This window comes from Boleophthalmus pectinirostris, unplaced genomic scaffold, assembly GCF_026225935.1.
Source record: "Boleophthalmus pectinirostris isolate CB_2022bp ecotype Guang Dong unplaced genomic scaffold, ASM2622593v1 HiC_scaffold_3, whole genome shotgun sequence".
Classification (NCBI taxonomy): domain Eukaryota; kingdom Metazoa; phylum Chordata; class Actinopteri; order Gobiiformes; family Gobiidae; genus Boleophthalmus; species Boleophthalmus pectinirostris.
In genome coordinates, this window is record NW_026571299.1 from 28,771,653 (window position 1) to 28,793,676 (window position 22,024).

Sequence of the window (22,024 nt, forward strand, 5' to 3'; positions counted from 1 at the left end):
ATAATAATCAGGTACAAGTGAAAAGTTAAAAAGTACATTACAAAACATGTTAGTAATTTCACATATAGACATTTCTATATGTGTTTATTAGTAAAAAAATAATACAGATAGTTTTAGATAGAAACATTATTCTATTATTTCCACCTTCAAGGCACTCAAAGCACTACAGAAACCACTCACACACACTCTCATACACCAGTTCGTACAGACACTGGGGGTGAGGTGGGTTAAGTGTCTTGCCCAAGGACAGAACAACAACATTCATCTGTGGATCTAACCATTTAGCCAATGATGTTTATGTCAAGAGCAGGTTTCAAACTGTTAAGCTTTGGATCAATGGAATAACACTTTATCCACTGAACCCACTGAACTACTGTCACCCAGCTATTTTCTCCATTATCTGTTTGTCACACTAATAACTGGTATACATCTTCATATTAACGCCGAAGGTGATTTTTTTTCATTTTGATACTTTATAAATGTGTTACTTGAGATTTGGTTCATGATGTTCTTCGTTTCATTGTGCTAGCTTTTTGTCTTGCTGCCAAAGATATCCTTCTTTTGTTTCCAGTGCAGGAGTGTGAGATATGTTAGAAAAGTGGGATTCTAATGTTGAATATAAAACAGAATAATAATGGGCTGTACCTGGCATCTTATCTTTCAAAAAATTAAAGCTGCACTTTCTAACTTTCCTAGTGGAGGGTCTGCTCTGCACCTGTTTGTCTCTGTAGTGATGAGATTGCTTTTCCTGGAGTGTTTGCATCCCCACAGACCAAAATTTTAAAAACAAATATTTTGTCTAAGGTGCATCAATAGGCTGTTATAGTAATTTTAATAACAGTAGTTTAATAACAGGCAGATTCTTTAGTAAACCACGTTTGGCTCGTCTCCTCTTTAGTACAATGAGTTCATTCAGCTCTGGTTTGACCGCTTCTGTCTGTACATCTAAACTCTGAGTGAAGGGTGACTAAAAACACAAGAAAAACACACCTCCGCTCTCAACAACAACAACTCAGATCAAATTTAAGACGTGATTTTAGCCTGTATTTACACAGTGACAAGCCTCGTGTTTTTATCCCTTACTGATTCAGTGGACCGTGGCAATCGACTCAAATAATAAACAAAAAACTCAATACTTCAAACTGAAAGGGGAACTGGACACTATCAAAATTAAGGTACTTTATTTTTTGAATATTTTAAAAGGGCAAGAAAACATGTAATGTAATGTATAGTTTGTTTTCTTTCATTCACATATGTTTGTGCAGCCCTGCATTAGTCTGTCTACATCTCTAAAGCTCAAAATGTTCTGCTCCATCTTGGAATGTCATACAGTGATAGTTTTCAAGTTAACACCTACCTTTTAACTTTTGGTCAGCAGAGATTGGTAGTTCCAGGGCTGAAATTATCCAAATGAAGATGTTTAGAGTTTAAAAACACAGTGGAACATATTATCTGTATACCACATCCCAAGGTGGAACAGAGTGTTTTCTGTTCCAGAGAAGAACCTAAATATGATGGGTTTGCATGTTAAACATGTGTAAATGAAACAATTTGCGATTCCAGGTATGTTTTTAAAGAGAAAAGTATATTATATTATGACATCAGAAGATAGTGTAATAAAGGCCCTTTAAACCTTACTATATTATTTTAACATCTCTACAGATTGTGCTGTCATACCTCATAGAAATTTTGGATCAATAACATTTTAAATCAGTGGATCTTATGATATAAATACAAAAAATTGCATTAATTTTTTAGGGTTGGGTCTTATTGGTCGCTCTAGAGTTTGGATTCAGTTACAGTTTTTCTTTTCAAAAATAAAATAAAATGTCTATTATTGAGTTCATGAACAGGACAGACTTTTAATCAGTGACATTCAACACAAACACAGTCAAATTTGTTCCTCTAAAGTCTTAACTCTGCTCCAAACCACATGCTTTTACTGACAGAGGACTTCCTGTACACCTCTGGATTAAAAACACCCAAGCTGTTCACTGGCAATTTGAAATGACTGGATCTCCATTAAATTAAATTGTAATTAATTTCACATAAACATTTTTACTAAAAGCACAACAGTTTAAAATTTTGTAATTGTGTGTTGTGCGTTTGACTCTTGAAATTGTCTATTGGTGGGTTTTCGATGACATCATAACATCATAACATTAGGCCAGCAATATTTAATACAGATAGGGGTAGTTTTTCATTGTAATAGCGCAAGTTAATGTCTAGTCAGTAATAAAAAAAATCTGGTTCACCATTTGTGCATTTAGCTTTTGGATGTTTCATGACAAGGCACAATGTCATCATTAGGGAAATATGGCTCTTCCCAACATGTGGGAGTATGACGTCATCTCATTTTAGAATCTGAAAACCACCTTTGTCCCTTAGTTGGTGGTTTTCAGATTCATACTCCCATGAGGGCAAGAGCCAGAGTTCCCCATCAACTACATTGTACTTTGCCATGAAATATTCAAAAGGTAAATTCACAAACGCTGAACCTGATCATTACTATTATTGACTAGAACCAAGAACTCACTATAACCCCCTTAAAATCAGTATTCATTTGAGCTTCTCTTGTCTGTATTAAATAATATTGTCCAATAGACTATGTTTTGAATAGTTCTAAGATAGTGAGGTTTGTGACCACACAAATGGAATAAGGACATGTGTTTTTTTTTTTTTTTTTTTTTTTTTTTTTGCCAAACCACCAAATTACCAAACCCTACAAAATAAACACTCAGGAATAAGAACATATGAACAAAATCATATCAAAACAATCAGACACATCTCTATAATATGATGTTTGTGTGTCTGTGCAGTCCATTCGTGAGGTGACGGGCTACATCCTGCTGGCGTTGAATGAGTTTAGCCGTCTGCCTCTGGAGCAGCTCAGAGTGATCCGGGGCAGCGCTCTGTACGAGGACCAGTACGCTTTAGCTGTGATGGTCAACTACCAGAAGGAAGGACACCGCGGATTGCAAGAACTGGGACTCACTCACCTCACAGGTTTGAACAACTGTTTCAGTGTAGGGTTGTCAGAAGTTTTGAAAATCACATACTAAAACGAGATATTAATTTGAGCAAGTATTGATACTAAAAGTACATTCACAGGACCAAAATTAACCCTTCCTGATAGATTTAGAATGATCTTGAGTTGTATCAGAACAAGTATAAGAGACTAATATGGACCTCTATGGAACCTTCCTGGACTACTGAAAGATTACACAAATATGAGGCCAAAAGAAAAGTATTGTGATTTCATTTAATGTGGAAAATCACATTATGTTGTCCAAAAAAAGATTGCTTCTTATTATCATCGTAGTATTGGAATTGGTATCAAGTATCGAGTCTAATCCTTAGTATTGAAATCAAGTTTGAAATTTTAGTATAGTGACAACACTATTTCAGTGAGATGAAAAAAAGGTTTGGCTTTCAGATTTTAGAATGTGATTGTCATAGTCAAGCAACATGTGAATTTCTGGATGAGAAAGGTTTCATCAGTGGTCATCTGGGCACTGTTTTTGGAATGAAGACATCAGTTCCCATCCAGAATTGGTGGTACTGGTCTGAGACACTTGGAATTATTTTAAGTTTTAGAATGAAACTGCCCTGCCCTTGTTTACTAGCTCACCTCTTTATGGGTACTTAAGCCCCTATTATTGTATTTTGAACTACATAGACCATGATCCTTTGCTCCTTTTCACAACAGCCCAGTCAACATAAAATTATCGTATTAGTCATAATTATTTGTCATAATGTGATTGCACCAGACTCATCGCCGTATTGCCTAGCCCTTATTTATTTCTAACCATGGCTTTCAGAGTGATGAAAAATGAGCACCGTTGCTGTAGCAATTAACAAATCACAACCAAATATTATTATGTATTTTAAATGGTCAAAAGTACTCAAAATGGCACCTATAAAAAGGAAGCTGAAGGCTATGATTATTTAAAACTTCCCATAATGTGGCAATAATTATATATGTAAAGACAAATTTGTATTACATTTAGGTTACTAAAAATATTTCCTATAGGAGTTTAACAACAACAGACTATGAAACCACAAATATTACTGTCTCTTTCTTTAAAGTCACAGTATGTAACTTTCTGGTGGTGGCACAACACCTGCATGATTCCAGAGAAACAGAAAGTTAAAACCACACTTTGGAACATTCAAATAGTAGTAAATAGTAGTAAATAGTAGTAAATAGTTAATAATAGTTGTACATAGTTACTTCTATAGTTATATACTGTGGCTTTAAAAACACTAAAAACATAAAATTCAGAAATTACTTCCACAAGAGATTTTGAAATGTATTGTAGCCATGATAAAAAAAATAAAACATAATTCTCATAAAAGCTATACCACTGAAAAAAAAAATTGTATAGATGCCAAAAACCTTATAAGAAGCAGTCTAGCCGTTTTGTTTCTTCTAAGTGGCTGCACACGTTTACATTGTCAGAGCTGAGTCTTAACTGTCTCCCACCCACACACTCTGAACACTCCCTCCTCAGATATGAACGCTCATCCACTCTCCACCTCCAACCGTCAATGATACATGATACGCATTTGTAATCTTCATAGTAAATACCAACACTTGAGAAGAATGAATCATACGCCTGTTTCGACATGTTCAATTATGCTCACGATTTGTCCTATGTCTTCCACAGAAATCCTGGAGGGAGGAGTGAAGATCATCCAAAACAAATACCTGAGTTATGCTCCGAAGGTGAACTGGCTTGACATAGTGAAGGATGGCAGCGCCCACATCATGATCCAGGACAACGGGCCGGACAGTAAGTGCTAGAACCCCACAGTGGATCTTTCACGCAATTGGAAATATATGGTACCCAAAACTGCTTTCAGACTTGTCTTTTCATTGATGAGCTATTCAACTGGTCAAGAGATTTAAAACAGTTTACATGTGTACAAAAAAAAAAATAAAAAAAAATAAAAAACTCCACCAAATCACCAGCTGAAAATAGTATATGGGGCTCAAACCTGGAAGCTGAAGTGTCTTCTACTTTATTGGATATTCAGTTGGTCCAGAGGTCTGAAAATGTCATCTGAAAAGCCAGTTGTTTGTAAACAACTATTAAGTCTATTAAATAATTATGATCCTGGACAATGGGCTGAAAAGTACATGCAAAACCCCACCAAGGCCAACATCTTGGTGAGCTATCTCGCAATTGGAAATATATGGCACCCAGACCTGAATGCAAACTTCATGTTTTCATGGCTATTTAATTGGTCCAGAGCTCTGAAACTGTTCACATCTAAGAAGCCAAAAAGCAGAAAACAAAAACAGACCTCCACCAAAGCACTGGATCTAATGCACAATCGGAAATATGCCCCACATGGATGCGAAGCTGAGTGGCATCTAGTTTATGAGCTATTTAATTGGTCCAAAGATCTGAAACTTAGCCAATTGTTTTTAAAATAGTTTTTTAATGAATCATGATGTAGGACAACAGTGCAAAAAAAACTCCTCCTACGCAACAGTTAAATATTACAATAGGGAATATAAGGTCTCCAGACCTGAATGCAAACTTGGTTGTCTTCTGGTTAAGGAGCTATTCCATGCCATTTTTTTTACTGAAAGTAGCTTACTCTACTAAATATTATCTAAAAGTCCTTTATTGCCTCCTTATAAATATTTTTGATTCCATCTGACAATCTGAATGCAATCTAGCGTAGAGTACACAGAAAGGTAGGCCTAGAGGCTAATATTTACCCTGCCAATAAAGTAGGCTATGTTTTGACCTAAACCAGTTTTACTATTACAAATGTAAAAACATGATGTTATGTATAGGCTGTTAGGTGATTAGAATATACATGAACTGCACAGATCAAGCAATAGGCTACTTATTTAGCAACCACAAGCTAATCTCTGGATGTTTACTCCTCAGAGCCCTGTCATGAAGTCTGTGGTGAAGTTGGATGTTGGGGTCCAGAAACTGACAAGTGCCAGACCTGTAAGTATAATCACAAGTGGACAAAGATTGACAATATAATACAACCTAGGCTCTGTTTCATTGGTTTGGCCAAAACACAAACAGTTAGCATTTGCAGAGTAGGCATTTTAGTTAACAGATTTTGCCATATGGGCTACATATGTTGATCATGTGTGTTTTTTTTAATGTAATATTTTGAGGACTTTTTTCTATTCAAAAGACATACTATTTAGTTTTGAGTTCTATTCAACATTCTGACTTCTAAAACCCATGGATATGTTTTTGGTGCTTATGCTCATTGTAAATATTATGTTGTTTTCTTCTATTTCAGTGACTAAGACAGTGTGCGCTCCTCAGTGTAACGGCCGGTGTTTTGGGCGCAGTCCCAATGTGTTGTCATAATGAGTGTGCTGGAGGATGCACCGGGCCACTGGACACAGACTGCTTTGTGAGTTTAGATACATTTATTAAACTAAATATCACTCATATACTCTCACCTAATCTCTACATTAGTTAGAATTATATGATGGATAGGATTTTTTCTTAATAGGCCTGTCAAAATAACAGTTTTTGATGCATTAGACATACAATATAGGCAATAAACGATAATAAAGAAACCAAAACATAAAGCAGAATGACCCTCTCAAAAGTATTTGCTTAAGTTAGTGTAAGTGTAGTGTAGAGTAAAAGAAGGCCATAATTCAATCTTCTAAATGTCAAATCTTATCTTAGTACAGAAAAATAACCAACATTTTCCCACTCATACAAAGAAGTCCCCACGATAAATATGTAAATAATTGTTCCATCTGTCATGTATTGAATGATATGTCGATATAATATTTATCATGACATGCTTCCTTCTTAATTTTTGTATCTTAAGAGTTCATTTGCAAAGTCCCATTTAAAAAAATCATTGGAGACTTGTGGTTTACTTTGTACAGTAATGTAAATGCTATCTGTATTTTACTGGAAACAAAATATTATTCTATCTCTCCTTGATGAAATCCACTCAACTCACTTCATAGATAATATGAAAATAAATATACCCCATTTTAAATATCAAAACAAGATACCTAGATTTGAACCGGTATCAATACTGAAAAATAGACCAAAATTGGACAATATTTGAGCATTGCTGAATAGTTCTGATAGGTAGCAGAAGTAGTGTAAGACCACATGATCATTTTAAAGAAACCAGTATTGTGTGTGTTGATAATTGCTTGTGTTCCTTTGATAGGCCTGTAGGAGGTTCAATAACTCTGGGTCGTGTGTTCGAGAGTGTCCTCAGGCTTTACTCTACAACAAAAACACCTTCAGGATGGAGGCCAATCCCAATGCCAAGTACCAGTACGGCTCCATCTGTGTCGCCCAGTGCCCAAGTGAGTCTGTACAGTTAGTAGGTTAGATTTGTAAGGATTATATTTGTGCTCTTTCTATTTTTGCTCTTTATCTTCTTAGGTTATTGGGCTTTATGTTATCTGTCTTGTGTCCTTTGAGCACATTTCAGAGATGACATTTTTTCACATATATACAGTATATAGTAGTAGTATGTAGTGCCAATTCATTCAGGAAGTCCAGGGCCAACAAAAATTGATCTGAGGGCTACAGTTTAGACAACTTTTCTTGACTCCTTGACTTGACGTTCATCATTTACATTTACATATATTTTATTGTAGCAAACCTTGTTGTTGATGGGAGCTCATGTGTGGTGAGCTGTCCTCCTGGAACGATGGAGGTCGAAAAGAACGGAGTCAAGAGATGCCAACCCTGCGCTGGCCTCTGTCCAAAAGGTAAAACTAACTATAGCTGTTTCTTGATAGCATTTTGATTCATCTGAAACAAGGTGTGTTTGAATCCAATAGAATTGTATGGCACAATAAAAGCCCATATGAATAAACAATGTTAGACTGTTTTTAAAAGGTTAGTATTAATATAACTATAATAATTTAGTCAAAATTCAGCCAAACAAAATCAAAGGAAATTTGCAATCAAAGGAATAACCTATATTGATAATACTACAAGAGCATTAGTCTTATGTGAAATCTATTAATGTATGTATGAATGTAAGAAAAATATTTTTTGTTTTTTTCTATCTCTAGCATGTCATGGGACGGGGACTACAGATCGGCAAACTGTAGATGCCTTCAACATCGACAGCTTCATAAACTGCACCAAGATCCAGGGCAGTCTGCACTTCCTGGTCACTGGAATCAAAGGGTGAGACTTACAACTCGTATCATCATTTTAACAATTTTTCAAGATAGAGGATTAATATCTAGCTGTGTACTAATTAAACATGCACTCTCAAGTGGGTGTATTTAAGTATGAAAATGTTAACAATGTTGACAATGTAATTAATGTATTTTACATTTTCTCAAATTTGCCACTGTAGCTGGCTTTATTATGATCATGCTCTTAACATTATATACAGTAGAAAAGTAGATAATCTTGGATCTCACATTGCTTGACCGAATTTGAAGCTTTTTGACAACAAGGGATGTGATATGATTTGACTTTTCCTTCACAAATTGCAAAATACAGGTTAAATATTAATAGCTTTCCAGTCATGATTTATTATACCAGATGCCCTTCCCTATTGGTGTCAAAGCAAAAGGTTGAGCCACTTCATTACAAGGAAGCAATATATTCATGTTGATTGTTTTCGTTTAGTGATGAGTTCAATAAAGTTCCACCACTTGATCCAGAGAAACTAAAAATCTTCAACACTGTTCGAGAAATTACAGGTACCTATTTCATACATTATATTTAAACTTAACTGTGCGAGCTTATCTAATTTATACTGAAAATACAATTTCTATTTTCAGATATTTTGAGTATCCAGTCATGGCCAGAGAACATGACTGACCTGTCCGTCTTCTCAAACCTCGAGACAATTGAAGGACGAAGTCTCTACAAGTAAACAAAATTTTTTTCTATTCGATTTAACAGTGTTGCTATTGTGTTTGGCCTTGGTCATTTTAATTTCAATAGCATTTCTCATATCTGATGGACTTGCATGTTTTTGTATCTTTTCTATGTTTGTGCTGACGTCCAGACCCATGAGCAGTAAAAGGTACAGTAACTTTTCAACTTTATTTTTAGCTCCAATTTGTTTGCATATTTTCTTTTACATTTGTTTAGGATTACTGGATGCACTTTAAGTTATAGTATATTAGTGTTTAATGGAACAGATTTTTCATTGGTTTACCCCAGGGCAGCTGTGGCAACAGAAGCAGCTTCTAACAGTGCAAGTGTGGAGTGAATGAATAATACATGAAACTGTAAAGCTGGAATCTGGAAAACTTGGAATCTGGAAAAGTGTCTGGAACAGTGCTATTTTAGACAAGGTGTTATTAACATTAAAGGGCCCATATTATGCTAATTTCTGATCTATGCTGTAATGTTGTTTCCTCATCATAAACCCAGAGTTGTGTTTTGTTCAGACCTGGAATTTCCAATCTCTACTGAATAAAAGGGAAATGTAACTTGAAAACTACTGTTTCATAACATTACCAGGTGGAACAGAGCATTTGGACTTTTGGAGAAGTAGACAGATTAATAAGGCAGGGTTGCTCAAACAGGTGTGAATGAAACAAAACATTACTCTGCATATTTTTTTGAGGCGGCAACAACATTCTAACATGACTAAAAGCTCTCAAGAGTCAATTTAACGTAATATTTTATAATATACTTTAATCAGGCACAAATTTAACTCTGCTTGTAAGTCTATTGGCAGCTAGTAGACACAGTGCTAGTATTAGGGTATTGTGAGATGTATTATTATGTAATTAGCCAGTTATTTGAGTATCTAATAGATTGACCAGTTTAGATCTTGGGTGGTTTGATTTCACTATACTTACATGCACACCCTACCCCTGCAGGAGCTACTCTCTGATGGTGATGAGGATCCCGTCTCTCACGTCTCTGGGGCTGAGGTCTCTGAGGCGGATCAACGATGGCAGCGTTTACATCACAGGAAACAAACAGCTGTGCTACCACCACACACTCAACTGGAGCCACATCTTCAACAGCAACGTCAAGAAGAGACAGAAGCTCGTCGACATCAAGGACAACTGCCCCCAAAAGACATGTGGTCAGTGGACATTATTGGATATTAGGGATTTTACATACAGGTGGAGTTATTTGGATTATTGTTCACCTCATGCTCTCTCATGAACCTGGGAATGCCTTTGGAGTGATGATAATACATTTTAGTCTTAAAGCTATTTAAATAAATAAAAGATAGAGAATTTCATACCATACTGTGTGCAACTTAAATCCACATATGAAAAGTGTGTAGAGTTACCAATTTTCCAGGATTTTTTTTTTCTTATATTTTGCTCAAGAAATTAGAGTTTTATTGAGTTTTTTTAAACTGAAGCTTTACTAGTAACCTTTAGAATAGCAAAATTCAAGTCCCCGTAGATCAATAACAACTTCAACCACTTTGCACTCTTTTCTTTTCTCCTCTTTGACCATGTTGTTTGTATATTTCTTTGTAGCTGCAGAGGGGCATGTATGTGACCCCCTGTGCTCTGATGGGTGCTGGGGCCCTGGTCCTGATCAATGTGTGTCCTGTCGAAACTACAGCCGAGGAGGAACCTGTGTGTCTGAGTGCATGTTTCTCTCTGGGTCAGTCTACAGATTTACCATCACCTTATCATGTCCTTATCGATGAGCTGTCCCTGAATCATCACTGAAGCTATTTGACTTAGAGGTGTATTAAACTGTCTGTTATCTTATAAGAATTTCTGCTTTGAGATTACATATTTAGACATAAGGTGCTTTGGGTAACTTGCATTTATTAAGTTGTAGGTTTGTTTTTAATGATACCATGCAAATAATGAAAACATGCTTTCTTAATGTGGGTGACCTGTAGTTTTGGTCTGGTGATGTCCCCTTCTTGTCTCCATATAGGTAAAAATAAGCTTTATGTCATATTTCACCTTTAACATACTGATATTTTTATATCTACTATGGTAACATTTTTGTACAATATCAACTGAAAGTATATTGCAAACAAATCTTTTTACTAATGCATGGAAAGTGACATGGAAAGTATTCACCAATAAATTATGAAAAAAACAAAACAAAAAACCCCCCCAAAAACATGACTTTAGCCCATATTGTACATTTCTGAATATCTGTCTCTTTTTTGATCAGTTTTGCATTTAATATAATTTATTTTTGGACATGTTCCTCATATAATATTTCCAGTGATACATTTTCTCATAATCCTATAGCATGTCATTTTAGTAGCGTAATTGCCATTTTTAGACTAATATTTAATTACAATCCTTGTGTGCCTCTTACACATTTATCATTAACTGTTATCATTAACTTATCATATAACTTGTTTGTATTAGAGGTGTACCGTTCAAATGACATCACACCTTTGTATAGACCAGTGGTATTTAATCTAGACTGGGGCAGGAGTAATGTCTATTGTTAATTTGCTGATTCTTTCTGGTTGGATAAATATAATGTAATAGGTCTCAAATGCATAAATGTTAAATGATTTGGTTAAACATTTGTGTATTTTCTTTTTAGTCATTTCATACATTAATTTAATATACTGTAGGCTAATATAGCATGTGACTGTCTAAGAGTCTTAGATATTTAGAATCATTTTATACTATTCATGGGTTTCAAACTGATGATAAATTAGGACCATTGCTATAGCAGTTAACAATTTAAATCCAAATGTTGCATCTTTTGAATGATATAGTCCTCAAAATATCACCTAAAGCAGGAAACTGAAACCCATGTACTTAGTTGTAATGACTGTACACTGTAGCTGACATTCACTTTTTTACACAAGCAATGTCAAACATTTGAAACTCAATTTTATTACTAAACAAATGCTTGATTCCACAAAGGTTGATAGCACAAACATAATAAATACACACTTGTTTAGTCAACAAAATGTTTGTAATTTTGAAAGGCTTTTTAGGAAAGGTCAAAATTGGTCTTATATGTGTAATTTATTTTTTTTTTTTTGCTTTTCCAGTGCCAGTACTTGCTCAAATGAGTATATAGTATTGATTAGTATCTGGGCATTGATTTTGACAGCCTCACTTCTGTTTATATCTGTTCCTTGTTGTTACTAAAGTACATTCTTTTGTTTTTCTTGTTTTTTTTCTTCAGTGAGCGTCGTGAGTTTGCAAGTTCGTCTGGGGAGTGTCTGCCCTGTCACTCTGAGTGTAAAGTGCAGGAGGGAAAAGAGACCTGCCACGGCCCGGTAAGATGATGATACCATAGAGCAGTGTTTTTCATAGTCTGAATATTAAAATTATACAAAATCACAGCTTTGCAAAAAAATGCATGGTTTATAATACCAAAAGCAGTCCATACCACTGTGTCTGGTTCTTTACATTTGGCAGTGGTGACTGTTTTACCTTCTGTTTTGGATCAGAAGTTGCTCAGAGGAATACAAAATGGTAAATTATACAATAAAATCCATGTATGAGTCAGTCAAAGCCTGAAACAGAACCTAAATACCTATTACTAAACGTAACCTTAACCTGAAAGTGAAATAACATACCGTTCAAATAAACATTTGCTCACATTAACCACCAGTACAAAGTGACTGTAGTGTGGCAAAACTGGGTTGGGAAACATTGAGCTGAATCTATCTCTGAAAAAGCTACGAGCAGAAATGCATGATACAAATCATACCGTGCTTTTGTGCTCTGCTGCCTCCTAGTGGCGAAATAGTCAACACTGTCGTTTGGTTTGGTGCACGGCAGAAATCACTGTATAGATTTTCTCAAAACATCTGCGTCTAAATCATATTGGAAGGATAAAAAAAATCAATTTTCTTTTTTTTTTTTTTAAATGTGGTGCACAAACCCTAGGTTAGTGAGCAATCACAAAAAAAGGCTAAATAAATAGGATATAGTCTAAATAAGGACTAAATCAGTTTTGAATTAAAGTCATTATATTCAGATTTTCAAATAATTTGTATATGTTTGTAATAGTTTATAAGTTTGTATTTAGACTTTGAACATTTCTTTGTTAATGCTTAAAGATTTCTCCACTTGTACTAGTACATTTCTTTTACTATTTTTACTTTTCTCCTTTGCCTGCAGGGGGCAGACCAGTGCGTGTCCTGTGCAAACTATCAGGATGGCCCTCACTGCGTGCCCTCGTGCCCTCAGGGGCTGATGGCTGGAGAGGGTGTCATCTTTAAATACCCCAACAAAGCGGGTAGCTGTGAGCCCTGCCACTCCAACTGCACCCAGGGGTAAGAAGAACACATAACAATGAGGGACATGACAGTGGAGAGTTGCGGTTGTGGCAAATTAAACATCATATTTTTGTCTCTTTGCAGATGTTCAGGTCCAGGACTCAAAGACTGCATTGGGATGGCAACGTAATTGTTCATCATTTTCTATAATATGAAACATGTTTTAGATAATCATATTCAGTTCCATGTGTTTGTGTCGCACACATTAAACCAAAGCACAAACCCTTACAGTTTAGACTGAATTTAAATCTATAGTTGAAAGTTGTGTAAAGATGTCATAATCTCAGATGATGGGCAAGAGCCTGTATGTAACTCGATGGGATATTTACTGTTTGTGAAAGGAATATCCAAAATACAGAAATACACAAACCTTTAACCTTATCATTATTTCTTAGGGACCACAAACAACCTGACAACAATCACGCATTTGGGACTGATTAATGGCACTTCATAATTCCATTTTTGTTTCTTTATGCTCACAGGGAAAATGTTGAACTTATGCCAGTTTTTGTTTCATGTAGATGGGCTCAACAATTAGATACATTACCCATAAACTAGTTCAATAAATCTGCAAATTGACAGTTAAACCACAAATTCTAACATAGAATTATGACCTATCCTTCGGCTCACTTTTAAACCATTTGAACATAACCTGTTAGCTAAAGTCATATCTTTATTTTACTGAAGCAAAATAAATAAAGCAAATCCAAAACTCCACTATTTCCTCTCTCCAGTCTGAACATCACTGCGATCGTCCTCGGGGTCATTGCACTGCTGTTCGTTGGCTTCTCTGTCTTCGTTCTCACGGTTTTGTATCGTCGAGGTCTTGCCATCCGTCGCAAACGGGCCATGAGAAGATACATGGAGAATGGAGAGGTCAGAGGTCAAACAGGGGTCAAACCAGGAGCAGGTCAGAATGTTTGTTTTTTAACGTGTTTTGTGTTTTTTCTTCAGAGATTTGAGCCGCTGGACCCTGGAGAGAAAGGACCTAAAGTCTGCGCCCGGATCTTGAAGCCATCTGAGCTCAGGAAAATCAAGCCTTTGGGGAATGGAGTGTTTGGAACAGTGCATAAAGTAAGACTCACTGTTGTCACTTAAAGTGTTTGAAATTCAATATTTATGACTCTTCTTGGGATTTTGGTTTGAAAAAATAATTATTATGATCACAATGCACATTTCAAACATTTTCTGTAGCGAAAACTGAATAGCTAAACTAATACAAAAATCACCTGCATTTCCTGACACCTTTGTACAGGTCTAAGGTTCATTGGTATCATTCATAATGACATAATGAGATAATTTGCTGTAACTGCTGCGATTATGTAACTACGACCAATTGTATCACTTTGTGATATGGATTTGTTTTTGCTCTTTCAGGGGGTGTGGATTCCTGAGGGGGACACAGTGAAACTTCCTGTGGCCATAAAAACCATTCATGACAGAACAGGACGACAGACTTTCTTTGAGCTCACAGATGTAAGGAAACATTCAATACAGCCATAGTGATACTAATAACAGTAGTTGTAGCAGCACTTTACTGGAGTTATTAGCAAATCTGAATTGGGTTTACAGCCTTTCAGAATTCAGAATAAGTTTTAATAATAGCAAGCAGAGATGGGACCAAGTCTTTGTTTTGCAAGTCTCAAGTAAGTCTCAAGTCTTTGACCTCAAGTCTGAGTCAAGTCCCAAGTCAAATACAGACAAGTCCAAGTCGAGTCTCGAGTCACTGGCCCATAAGTCCAAGTCAAGTCCAAGTCGTCTGAGTTGAGCTTCAAGCTTTCATTTCAATTCTTTAACCCAATTGTACAAGAGTACATAAGAGTTGTAGACATGAATTTTGTAAATTTTTCCTTTTTAAATGTCTTGACAAGATCTTAGTGTGAATCATTATGGTCAAAATAGAAGTAATTCAGATTTAAAGTGCTTCTCAAGTGTTCTCAAGTCACGGGCCTCATGTCCGTGTCAAGTCCCAAGTCATTGACCTTCAAGTCCAAGTTGAGTCCCGAGTTTTGGTCCATTTTATCAAGTCAAGTCTCAAGTCCTAAAAATTGTGACGCAAGTCTCACTCAAGTTCAAGTAACAACTTGCAAGTTCCCACCTCTGATAGCAAGTACTTTATACAGTAAAAAAGTTAATTTGAGTATTTACACTTTCATTCATCTTATGTTGTCAAAAAATGTTTACATTTTGATGTTCCTTCAAAGCATGCATAATAATGAAATAAAAGCAGATCTTCAGACCCTATGATGCCAACACATATTGTATCTGTCTACAGCACATGATGATGATGGGGAGCCTGGACCACATAAATGTGGTGCGGATCCTGGGTATCTGCCCCGGGGCAGGTTTGCAGCTGGTGACTCAGCTCAGCTCTCAGGGCTCTCTGCTTGAGCATGTCCGAAAACACAGGAACAAACTCACCCCTCAGAGGCTGCTCAACTGGTGTGTGCAGATCGCCAAGGTGAGGAACCATGGAGCCAGAAGTATGTTTCTTCTATACACAGTTTTAATAGTGGAAGTTGACTATAAACTAATATTGATAGGTCTTGACAGGTATGAATTACTGCAGTAATGATGTTTAAGATTGTTAGTAGTATTACTGATAGTAGTAGCAATAGTAGCCATAACAGTGGTTGAAGTTGCAGTAGTAATAGTAGTTATTAGGGGTGTCAAATTATCGCGTTAATTGCGATTAATTAATTACAGTCTTATTTAGCGCGTTATGTTTTTTAATCGCGTTAATCTCATTTTTAATCTCTAACTTTAGTGTTTCTGTATGCGAGTTGCTTTATTATAAAACCTGTTTTTATGTGTTGTTGGGACAACAACACACACACACAAAACACATTTATACATTTTTTTATTTCGGTAATTCCACTCATTGCCGGAAACCCACACAAAACGCGCGCAGTAAGAGCGAAGTAAACGTCATGTTAACGTTGGCGGCGTCAGTCGCACAGTGGACGAGGTCGTAGAGCCAGTAGAACAGAGTCAGCAGCGCACAGGTAAAAACACATTCGTGTCTTGGAAATTATTCTCCCGACGTGAAATATAAAAGAAAATAACTAATATAATATCGCCTACAACTTAAACGTCACTGGTGAAAACAACCTGCATAGACTCATGATGTCTGCACTACTGTCCTATAGTGACCTGCCACATGAGGGGACACGCACACAAACACACACACAAACACAAACATACACCTTCATCATCGTCATTAACCTGAGAACGCGCGGACCACGTTTCCTTCCGTAGTTACTGCGCGGACACCGACGTGCTCCCGTGCGCCGCGTGTGGATCGTGTTTTCTCGAGTAAGCTGCGTAAACCGCGCTTCCTCCTGTGCGCCTCTAAACCAGAACTAACACCAAGACTAAACCAGAACTAAAACCAGAACTAAAACCAGAACTAAAACCAGGTCTAAACCAGAACTAAACCAGAACTAAAACCAGAACTAAAACCAGAACTAAAACCAGGACTAAACCAGGACTAAACCAGAACTAAAACCAGAACTAAAACCAGAACTAAAACCAGGACTAAACCAGGACTAAACCAGAACTAAAACCAGAACTTAAACCAGAACTAAAACCAGGTCTAAACCAGGACTAAACCAGGACCAAACCAGAACTAACACCAGGACTAAAACCAGGATTAATCCATTCCAGGACTAAACTAGGACTAAAGTAGGACTAAAGCAGGTCTAAACCAGGACTAAAACAAGGACTAAAACCAGTGATCTCATATATAAAGCATTTCTCTATCAATAATATTTTTAATATGGTTAAGGAAAGACTGGACTTTTTATTGTATTTAAGTAGACAAAAGTTATTATGTTCAGATTTCCTCGTCTTTGCTACTTTACAGCAAACAGTTTCTTATTCATGGAGACTTGGGCTCAACAGCCAATTTGGGGAGATTTGTTAAACAATAAATTACTTTATAAAGTAACTTTTTTTTGTTCTATATCAGTCTTTTGATCTGCCACAATAATGTAATAATGAATTTAAATGAAAATACCTCAAATTGAATGCTTTTCTCAGCTATTTTTAGGTGAGATTAAAATTAGATTAATTAGATTAATTAATTACAGATCATAATTAATTAATCTCTCAATTTTTTTAATCGCATGACAGCACTAGTAGTTATAACTGCTGCAATAGTGGGAGTTGTAACAGTGGTTGTTGCTGTTGTAACAGGATTATTAGTCATAACAGGAGTAGTGGTAGTAGACCTAATAGTACTTTATCAGTTGTAGTGGTAGAGCCCAAAGTGTAAGTGGTTGATTTTGCCTTAGAAATATTAAGATGTAAAATTAGTAGTGTTTTTAAGGTAACAGTGGGGCTATGTTTTCTATGTATTTTCATGCTCCCCCTGTGTTGTCCAGGGCATGTATTACCTGGAGGAGAACAGGATGGTGCATAGAAACCTGGCAGCTCGAAATGTGCTCCTGCGAAACAACTACACGGCTCAGATCTCAGACTATGGAGTGGCCGACCTGCTCTACCCTGATGATAAGAAGTACTACTACAATGAGGCTAAGGTGGGGGACATGCACAGTTATTATTTTTTATATATATTTTGAATGTATTTATTTAAGAAATAAGGAAGGGAATGTGCTGAAACCAGTCACAAATATTCTTAACAAGTCAAATAATGTCCTTTTATTGCCATGTAAACAACAACTTTTAAGCATGTTTTTTTCTTTTTAGACTCCGATCAAATGGATGGCCTTAGAGAGCATCCTCTTCCGTAGATATACACACCAGAGCGATGTCTGGAGCTACGGTGAGATTTACTGTGTTATAAATCAGTGTTTAGAGTTTTGTCATGTTTTGGGCTGTTTTTTGTTTAGAAAGTACTGTAGTCATTATGTAGTCTTATTTGAGACCTATTAGGTACTCTGTATGAAAAGTTTGAGAACTACTGCTATAAATGAATGAATGATTGAATGCTTTTTCTCATTGCTGTGTGTCTCCCATCCAGGTGTGACGATCTGGGAGATGATGTCTTATGGGGTGGAGCCATACACAAACATGCGTCCACAGGAAGTGCCCGACCTCCTGGAGAAAGGAGAAAGACTTTCACAGCCCCAAATCTGCACCATTGACGTTTACATGGTCATGGTCAAATGTGAGTGTTATTTTAACTTTAATCTTCCTCCGTTTGTTTCTTTAGTTGAAGAGTAAATTTTTAAATCTCACTACAAAATGATAACCATGTATTTGCCACTCTATCAGGTTGGATGATCGATGAGAATATCAGACCCACATTCAAAGAATTGGCCAGTGAATTCACCAGAATGGCCAGAGACCCACCTCGATACCTAGTCATCAAGGTAAAGGTCATTCATAGAGAATATGCAGTGCCCAGGTCCCGTCAGCCAGAGGGGTTACATGTTTGACTGTTATGTTGTCTATTTGAAAAAGTCATGCACATCAGCACTGTGCCCTCTATACATCAGTGCACACCACACACTCTTTATATCCACCAATCCTGTGAATTCTGTAGTGGCATTTTATCTGAGTGAGCCTTATAATAAGGTAAATGTCTCTCATTGTCCTGTCACTTATTTCAGTCACATGTGCAGAGTAATCTACAGTCCAACACCCCCTGTGATAAAGGTTTTGTCTGCCTCTGCAGATTAAACCACCTAGCCTTAAAGTGCTATATTAGAAAAAAAACAAAAAACTAAAGAACTAAACCAAACAAGGACTAAACTAGGGCTAGAACAGGACCAAACGAGGTTTACATCATAACTTAACTGGGCTCAAACCAAGATGAAACCCAATAGTCGCACTCACCCTTAAAAATCCTGTGTGTTGTGTCTCAGGAGGACTGCTCTCAGCCTGACTCGGCTTTAGATGAACAGGCTCAGCGCAGTGTGGACCTGGATGAGCTGGAGGAGCTGGACTTTGCTCTGGACCCTGAGGAGGATCTGGACACAGTCTCTGTTTCTCCCCCCCAATATCTGCCCCAGTCTGTCCCGCCTCTCGCGCGTGGACAGGGTAAGCAGTACTCACCATAGTCACTCTAAAAACAAAAAGAGACATGTGAAACAAAAACTGGCACAACACTGAATGTCTCATCTGTCAGTATACATAAACAATAGCCATTGTTAGTATCATTATTCAACTTAAGTTTTTGATTACAATTAGTGTAATATAGATGTATCAGTTTCAAAATATCATTACCAAAGAGGTGAATCTATATTTTTGTTTTATTTTTTTGTCTATCTGTCTCACAGGACTTTACAATTATATACAAACAAAATTGCACATGTTGTTGCATTATCATATTATTGCATACTCTATAGATTGTATTGTATTGTGAGTAACTCACAATACAATACAGCTCTAAATACAGGTTAGAGTGTGCCAGTAGAGGTGCTATTTTTAGAGAGACTGATATTAATTGTTACCTCCGCCAAGGAGGTTATGTTTTTGCTGGCATTTGTCTGTTTGTTTGTTTGTTTGTTTGTTTGTCTGTTAGCAACATAACTCAAAAAGTTATGGACCGATTTTGATGAAATTTTAAGGATTTGTTGGAAATGTGAAAAGGAAGAACTGATTTCATTTTGGGAGTGATCCGGAAGAAATCCTGGATTCTGGATCACTTTGAAATTTTAGTTAACATTGTGGTAAATGGGGCCAAAAAGTTTGTTTCTCAATATCTCGGTTAATTATTGACCAAACCCCATGAAATTTCACTCAGGGATGGACAATGGGATCCTCTTTCATATTCCAAAGGCTGATCCGGATCTGATCCAGAAGACTGATTTTATCGCAATTTATATAAAAAATGGGGATAGTCCTTGGCAGAGGTCTGCGCTCTCTGAGTGCTTTTCTAGTTACTCATGTTATACTCAGAAGCTATATTCTTTTTCCAGGTGCAGATTCCAACAGCTGGTGAGACTGGTTATCTCCCTATGACCCCTGGAGTGGATGTCAATGCACAGGTATGAGAGAAACTATTTACTCTTATATATTATGCCAGGGCTGTCCAAGGATTCTAATCGTTACTACAAGTAGAAACGTTGTATCATCTACAAAACAAATTTTAACCAGTGTGAACTGGAGCAAGCTGTTTTTAAAATATTTATCTAAAAACATTACTTAAGTTACAATGGTAGTACCTTTATGTTTCCTCTACAAACAGATTAACTTTTGACAGTACTTAAATGATTGTTCAAATAATTTTTACTATATATATATATATTTTTTTTAACTTACAAATACTTACAATAAATCAGTCACATTGATTTACAATATGACAAACAGTGTGAGTTTGAGTATTTTTGTTTAAATAACCCATATTACACTTATTTTCTGATCTATGTTATAATGTTGTTTCCTCATCAAAAACATACTTGGAGTTGTGTTTTGTTTCATTCACACAGGTTTAAGACCCAAACCTTGCATATTTAGGCTGAAGGAAAACACTTTGTTCCAACATGTAATGCCGTGTACATAGAGGAAGTGCTCCACTCCACGTTCACTAGAATCATTTCCATAATTTTAGCTCTGCTGAACAAAAGGTACCAGACAGATGCTAACTAGAAAACTACCAGTACACGATGTTACAAGGTAAAACAGAGCATTTTTAGCTTTGGAGATGTAGATATAGATAGATAGAGTGAAGAAAGCACAACTTCAGGTATGTTTTTGATGAGGTGAGGGCAATATTCTGACACTGATTAAAGCTCACAGGAGTCACTTGTAATATGTACTTGTAATATATGATGTAATATTGGATCTTTAATTTAGAGACAAATCTATTCATGTTTTCCTTCTTTGGGTTCATTATTATTTTTAAACCATTTGAACCACCATATTTGGTGTGAAACGCTTGAGTGCCATTGGTCTACATAACGTCTCCTTGTGTTGTTTTTCAGTCTCTGTTCCAGTCCCGCTCGCGTCAGGACTCCACTCGGACAGTTTCAGAGAGCTCGGAGGGCGGTGGGGGGGTGGTGGAGCTGGAGAGTGAGGATGTGTCAGTAGGGAGCAGTCTAAAACAGAGGAGGCAGAGAGAGGACAGCGCCTACATGTCTCAGAGGGACAGTCTGTCAGGGGGGCCAACTGAGACCCCTTCTCCTGAACTAGAGGAGGAGGACGACAATGGATATGTGCTGCCACGGGACAGTCCGGAGAGAGGTGACTTTTAATCTATTTTTATTTCAAAACTTTACTTTAACTACTTGACAAGTTAACAACAACACAGTTATTCGAAAACGTATTTGTGGAATTGCTTGTGTTTCTATGAGGATGCACCGGTCCATCTTTTTCAGTTCTGATAATGATAGTGATATAGTTTCTGATACTGTTGCTTATAAACCAGTGCAGAGACTGAAAACTGCATTTATTTCCTTCAAACAAAAATACATAACTGATGCAAATGTGTTATGTGGTTGTTCTTTATCTCTCAAGTAACTACAGAAAAACTTTGTCTAAATTAAAGTTCTTCTGGGCCGACTACGACCAGTAAATAGCCTCATTACATCAATTTATATGTCCGACAGGATATCGGATGAACCAATATTTTGAAGCCAACATCCGATTCAGCAAATTTTTCATTATCTGGGCTGATATCTGATACCAGTATTGTATCGGTGTATCCCTAGTTTCTGTAGGGTTGAGTTATTATTACATACTTATTTTCAACTTTTGTACTTTTTCAGTCTGTCTCCATAGACATTTATCCAATCAGATAATTTAATAATACTATGAAATTGAACCTACTGGATTTAGGACTTGGCAGACACATACATTTTATCCTTGCCCATTTTAAGAGCATTCTTTCTTTGCCAAAAAAGAAAAAAAAATC

General features: G+C 36.5%; 1 protein-coding gene across 1 annotated transcript in view; it reads left to right on the top strand.

Annotated features, from left to right (window-relative positions):
* Positions 1-22,024, top strand: part of erbb3a (erb-b2 receptor tyrosine kinase 3a) — a 37,291-nt gene that overhangs the window by 13,447 nt on the left and 1,820 nt on the right. The window contains 28 exon segments of the mRNA XM_055160702.1: positions 2,820-3,006; positions 4,671-4,796; positions 5,910-5,975; positions 6,286-6,343; positions 6,345-6,402; positions 7,192-7,333; positions 7,631-7,744; positions 8,054-8,171; positions 8,625-8,698; positions 8,780-8,870; positions 9,010-9,027; positions 9,836-10,047; positions 10,457-10,586; positions 12,102-12,195; positions 13,046-13,200; positions 13,288-13,329; positions 13,938-14,079; positions 14,158-14,277; positions 14,581-14,679; positions 15,479-15,664; positions 17,589-17,744; positions 17,914-17,989; positions 18,188-18,334; positions 18,442-18,539; positions 19,035-19,177; positions 19,179-19,209; positions 20,091-20,159; positions 21,096-21,354. Of these exon segments, the coding sequence (XP_055016677.1) occupies positions 2,820-3,006; positions 4,671-4,796; positions 5,910-5,975; positions 6,286-6,343; positions 6,345-6,402; positions 7,192-7,333; positions 7,631-7,744; positions 8,054-8,171; positions 8,625-8,698; positions 8,780-8,870; positions 9,010-9,027; positions 9,836-10,047; positions 10,457-10,586; positions 12,102-12,195; positions 13,046-13,200; positions 13,288-13,329; positions 13,938-14,079; positions 14,158-14,277; positions 14,581-14,679; positions 15,479-15,664; positions 17,589-17,744; positions 17,914-17,989; positions 18,188-18,334; positions 18,442-18,539; positions 19,035-19,177; positions 19,179-19,209; positions 20,091-20,159; positions 21,096-21,354 (3,211 nt within the window).